At 45.1% G+C, this 6000-nt stretch overlaps 1 protein-coding gene across 1 annotated transcript in view; it reads right to left on the bottom strand.

The window, feature by feature from the left end:
* Window positions 1-2410: 2410 nt before the first annotated feature.
* The window catches only part of EHD3 (EH domain containing 3), a 30231-nt gene continuing 26641 nt past the window's right edge, over window positions 2411-6000 (bottom strand). The window contains exons 5-6 of the mRNA XM_005523278.2: window positions 5794-5958; window positions 2411-4437 (exon numbers count right to left, since the gene is read on the bottom strand). Of these exons, the coding sequence (XP_005523335.1) occupies window positions 3910-4437; window positions 5794-5958 (693 nt within the window). The 3' untranslated portion in view covers window positions 2411-3909. The remainder of the gene's footprint in view (window positions 4438-5793; window positions 5959-6000) is intronic.

Genomic DNA, 6000 nt, shown 5'->3' with positions numbered 1-6000 from the left:
AAATTTAATTTTCAAAAAACTCATATATTAGCCCATATAGCATATAGGTACAGATGTTTCTGCTCTAGATCCTTCCCAGAGAGAAGACCAAATGCAGTTCCTACTTAGAAGGGCAAAAAAAAAAAAAAAAAGACCTTTTTGTTCTTCTGACCTTGTAAAAGCTCTTCTGTGTGAGGATGGGTAGAGAAGGACATGAGAAGATCAGAGGAGTGGCAGTGGTATGTTCACATGATAAAATCCCCCACCCACAGACAGAGCAAATGAATCGGTTCCTCTGTATAACCTCCTGGGGAAATCTTGTTCGGTAATTGAGAACTGCTCTTGGAAAAAGGAAGCACTGTTGGACACAGATAACTGCCTTTGGAGTGTGGCTCTGTGAACTGGCAGGAACATGCACTGGCTGGAGGCCTGCGTGCAGTGCCCGGAGTCCTGGTGGGCTTGGGAAATCATATCCTTCCACAGATGTGGGAAACAATACAGGTGGCTGGGATTGCCCAGGAGTCTTAACTTGGAAAAGGAAAACAAAACAAAACAAAAGTGGTGTGTGCATTTTCAGCTGCTATCTGGGAAGGGGATGGAGGAATACATGCATGGCCATAGTAGAGTGAGGACTCCATTTATTTTTATATAGAGAATGTCAGGCTGTTTAAGGTTTAATGTTGGTTTTTGGTGTTTTAATGGGAGTTTGGTTGTTGTTTATTTTTAATTTCCTGAAGAGCTTAGCAAAAGTGAAATGTTGGATAAAGTTATCTGACTAAAGTGGACCATTCATAACCTGTCCTCTCTGGAAACACAGCCTCCCTAGCAGCTGTCCTCTTCCCTCTGTATCACGGCTGCTATGTCTCCTGCCCTGCTGGCATACCCCGGTGCAATGCTGCTCAGTAACAGTACCTTTGTCAGTGGAGTGCTGGTGGTGTTTTTCCCTCTGTCCCCAGCACGAGTGGGGAAGCCACGCTCTGACAGTGCCAGTGGTTCCTGAGGGGTGTTGAGAGCAAACCCCCACGTGGCAGTGCTGCGGTGGCACCTCGCACGCTTGACCTGAGCGGGCAGAGCTCTCTGTGCCGCTGTCCTGCTGGCCCTTCTGGGTGAATCCTGTGGGAACATCCTGGAGATGCTGGCACAGGGATGAGAGGAGCATGGTGCAGAGGGCAGGCAGGAGCTGTGGAATGTGCTGGCATACCCCAGCCATGGTGTGGGGGTAACTGCTGCTACCAGCAACACAGGAAATCTGTTTCCTGTGTAACAGTCAGCCCTTCTTTGAGATTAGTCTAAAGCAAAACTGCAGACAGGCACTGATAACTAACCTACTACCTACCACAGGCCAGTGGTTTGGCTTGTGAACTTGTATGCACAATCAGGCACAAAGGTCCCTGAAAGCTGTTTAATTGCTGTTACAATGAATTTTTGCCTACCTGAGCACCTTGCTGGAGTGTACAGGGAAGATGAGGCCTACTAGGCCTCACCTTCTCCCATCCCCTTTGAGAAAACCAGTAATGTTCTGCTTTTCAAGGAGTTAAATTTCAGCATGATGAGACTGTCACAAGCAATGTGCTGCTGTATGAGTGGCCATCAGACAGTTGTGCCCACACAGACGTAGGATTGATTCACAGTGCTTTACTCAGCCTTAGCTGGAGTCCAATGGATACAAATTCCTCAGGAAGACCTGAACAACCTTAGCAGATGTGTACTGTGATGACAATTAAACTTGGGGTTATTGGGCAGCTGAACTGCAATGACAGAGTCCGCTGGCTTTTCCCTCAATTTGCATTTATTGCTTTTGCTCTCCACCCTATGATTTCCTCTCACCCCTCTCTCATCCTGTACAGATGCTAAATGGAAGCTCTGCCAACTACTACAGCTCACACCCTCTCGCCAAGTGCTTCCCCAGGACTATCCTAACTGCTCTCCCTGTCTTACTCCATGCCTTTCACTGTCCCACTCTGGGGATAACTATCACTGTCATGAACATATACAGAAAAGAAAGAATGAAGAAAGAAGTAGAATTAGTAAAATTTAAGACTGAGGCTTTTTGCATCCTTTCCAGATTTTGATAAATTTGTAGCATTCTCATCTGTGACTGACAGGAAGAAACTCCTTGAATATATTCTTTTTTCTACTGAAATGTGGTTGTTACCTCTCCCCTACATTGAATAAGGTGAAACACGGGTAAAATTCCTCTTGCTTTGGCAAAGTATGGAGATTGTGATTAGACTGCCAAGAGAGATGTCATTCAGATGTCAACCAGTCATTCAGCTGCGCACACCCGAGTCCAGCTGGGCTGATCTGTAAATGCATGTTTGGGAATGTGCATGAGGATAATCTCCTCCCTTTGTTGCACTTAGAAATAAGCTTTTTTTTTTTTTTCTTTTCAGCTGCATTTCATTTTGCTATATAAAGAAGTAGACAGATCTGGCCTTTCTTTTTTAATAATGTCTTAGGACCAGGGTACAAAAAAGGTTAATGCATTAATTTTTAAGACAAGTGATAAATGTACTGCAATAAGCACATCCTACATACACAGAATATATTTCTCTATATAATATGAACACAAGAGATATAAAATAAGTTATACTTATCTTGGTTTTTCATCACAGTAGGAGCTCAGCTTATATAAAGTGACAACAGGATTGGAACAACACACTGCTCCAAAGCAACAACAAAAACCAGAAGAGTGTGCGCGCACGTGTGTGTTTAGGCAATGAAATAGGAAATTGAGGGACTTCAGCTAAAACTGGGTCTTGAAAACAAAAAAATTCATAGAGCATGAAAGAAGTGGGGAAGGTCTCTTGGCTCAGGGTAGAAGTTCTGGAGGGGATCAAGTGTTACTGCGTGGTGAGGAGCGTGTGTGAAGGCTGACATCTCGGCTAGGTTTGTGGAGGCACAGAACAGAGCAAGCTCTGCCCAGTGCCCGTGTGTGTTCTGCCCTTGTGATGGATCCACCTGACAGCGTGGGGTTTGTACCTGTACAGTGAGAATGGGGCCTTGTGGCTTTCACTGTGCACGATGAGAGCAAACACGTCACTTCACAGGAATCACGGACACCACCACTGTTCAAAGAGCAAACACTACCCACTGGCTGTGAAATGTTGGGTGAGCCTGGAAGCGGTGTTCCTCCCTTCCAACCCACCTGATGTCCACCTCTAGGGCCCCCTCCCTCTGCTTCCCCTGGGGTGTGGGTCTCTTGGCCATGCCTGCAGAACAAATCTCCCCTGGGGACTGAATGGGAGGTGGTGATGACTGGGAACTCTAGAGTGCCTATCCCACAGTGAACAATGAGGAACTCCAGCTGCCCAGTTCAGAGCTCTTTCAGATTTTATTGATGTATTTTTCTTTAAGGACAGGGGAACGTTGGTAAAATTTGCATCTTAACGGTGCATCGAGGTTCCTAAAGTTCTTAACTCTGGTGTTCAGTATCTAGTATTTCAGTTTGGGCTTATGTTAATTAGGAAATGCTCTTTATTTTGGCCAATAGCTTGAAGACCTTGTGGCTTCTTAGTCTCCTGAATTTTGCAAGACCCATTAAAAGGCAGAAGGTGCAGCCAAAGCTCAGGAGTGATACTGGCAGTTAGCAGATTTCTATTAGTGCCTATTCCACTCTCCAAAAATGCAGCCCACTTCAGGTTTTCTTCTATTCTTGCTTAACAGAGTCTCCTAGTTTGCAACATCTTTCTTTACCTTCATATTTACAGACTACACATTAGAAAGCAGGGACAGCACACTGGAAGAGTTAATTGCATATTATCATGAAGGATTGGACTTTTTTGTTCTGCTTTAGATTTTGTTCTTCATACAGCAAAGTAGGTATAAATCCAAACGTGATCTCACATCTAAAGGTATAATTTAAGTAAACATGTTTTTCTAGATCTTTTATTTTCCCCTTCCCTTTCCCTCTCCCCTGTAACCTTCCTTTCACTCTGTTATTTTCCTCTTGGATGGAGGGAGGAGATGGGAAGGGAGCTCATTTGGCAGCTCGTGACCCTCCAACTTGACTTTAATGAGATGATTCGCCAAGGCAAACTCCTCATCATCCAGCATGCCATCTTTGTCGATGTCAGCCAGTTTCCAGATCTTGCCCAGCACGGTGTTGGGCAGCTTAGACCTTACCATCTCCTTCTTGGCATTGGCACCAGTTATTTTACCATCGACAGGCGAGAGTGTGTAGAAGATCTCGTCGTACATGGGCTTGTCCCTGGCCACCACCCACTCGGCGTCATCGATCCCTTCTCCGGCGCCTTCTCCGTAGCCGTGGCCAAAGGGACCGTGCAAGGTGCCCTCGAAGGCTCCTCCCTTCACCATCTGGGTTGGCCGCTGGGACTCTTCCTGACGGACAAGCACCATGAGCTGGGCGATGTCGTTGGCCAGCATGTCTTCCACAGTCTCCAGCAGCTTGCTCTTCAGAGGCTGGAACTTGCTAAAATCCTGGGCTTGCAACTGATCCTTAAAATGGGACAACACAGCAAGAGGTGAGCGACATGGCCGTGTGTGGTGGAGTAATGGTGTACAGCGGGATGCCTGCCTGCTGCTTGGCTCACAAAACCCTGCTACTGCCGAGGAGTGGGGAGCTTGGCATTCCTTCCTCTGACAGCCCTGCTTTCAGCATGGGATGGGGTTTCCCTGACCAATCTTGCTCTTAATTTTAATCCTCTCTTAAGTCCTACAGAAAATGACCAAATAGTTCAAGGCAAACTGGTTGTGTGCTCTTGCTACATCCTCCAGCCAGTGCTTTACATTCTCTCCCCCTTCTGCACTCTGGGAAGGAGATTCCACCTTGCAAAAGACTCATCATCATGCAGTGCAACTTTCAGATGCCATCAAGACAACAGCACATCTGTATGAGGTGGTGAGCATGTCTTTACAGCATGGCTCAGATTCTGTAATTTCACAGCTAAGCAAACGGGCTTTGAGCAGGGCCTGCAAAGAACTCTTCTAGATGCAGAAAGACCTACAGTTTTACCTTTCACCCTCTACTCATTAAATCTGCACTATTCACTCCAACTGAATTAATAGGTTTTTTTAACACACATTTTAACAAGCAGTGAAGGAGATCTCCTATTGGATACACCCCATAGATCTCATTCCCAAAAACTCAGGGAAAGTTTATTTTCAAAAAGAAATAAAAATAGGCAAATGCTGTTTTCCATAGGTAGCTAGTAGCAACTTCAACAGCTACAACTCAGAACGGGTTTCTGCTTGGACTAAAGCCACGCAGCAATGCAGCAGTGTCCAGCATTGCCTGAATGTACAATACAAGGCTCCAATCCAAGGTCCTTTGAAGTTTTTGACTTGCATGGACACTGGGCCAGGTCTCAGGTCTGCACAACAGAAAACCTGCTTCTCTACTTAAAATAGAAAAGGGGCTTTAAGTTTTCACACCTTCCTTTCTCTCTTTCTAGAAACAAAGAGTGAAGTAGAAGATAAATATAGCTCTTGAGGAACGTGGCCTAAGTAGCCTTTTCAGGACACAGCTTTCCTTCTATTGGAAATTAACAGTATTCTAAGGCCTGAAAAATCTGCAAATGGAACCTGGAACTAAAAATAAAACCAGAAGAAATTATTTGCTGTAAAGTGTTACAGGCAAAGATATGAGACATGAATGTAAAGCTCCACATGAGCTCTATGTGTAAGAAGCACTCATGCCCAAATATAGCCTGCAAATATTTTAAGGCACATTTCAACATTACAGCAGGCTTTTCCCACAGGTGGCAACAATCAAAGTCTGCATGGCTCTGTCGTACTCCCTGCTGTTACTCTAATGCTCTTTCCTTGGATGTTTGCCAGGATGCCACTGCTTACCTGCATCTTTCTCAGATTAGGGAAGTCTCCTGGTGATATCTGATGCTCCCGTTCAATCCGGGCATAAATATCTCCCAAGTTGTTAACAAGCTCTTTCTTTTTATTGTCTTTCCCAAACATTGAGGGCATTTCCTTCTTTAGGGAACTGATGATGTAGGCATGGACCTGAAGGGAATTAATTTGAAATGAAGGCAAATATTAAATAGC

The sequence above is a fragment of the Pseudopodoces humilis genome, chromosome 3 (assembly GCF_049639895.1).
Source record: "Pseudopodoces humilis isolate 2021_Gansu_Grassland_sample_001 chromosome 3, ASM4963989v1, whole genome shotgun sequence".
Classification (NCBI taxonomy): Eukaryota; Metazoa; Chordata; class Aves; order Passeriformes; family Paridae; genus Pseudopodoces; species Pseudopodoces humilis.
The sequence above is the reverse complement of the archived record's forward strand: the minus strand, read 5'-3'. Positions and strand labels throughout refer to the sequence as shown.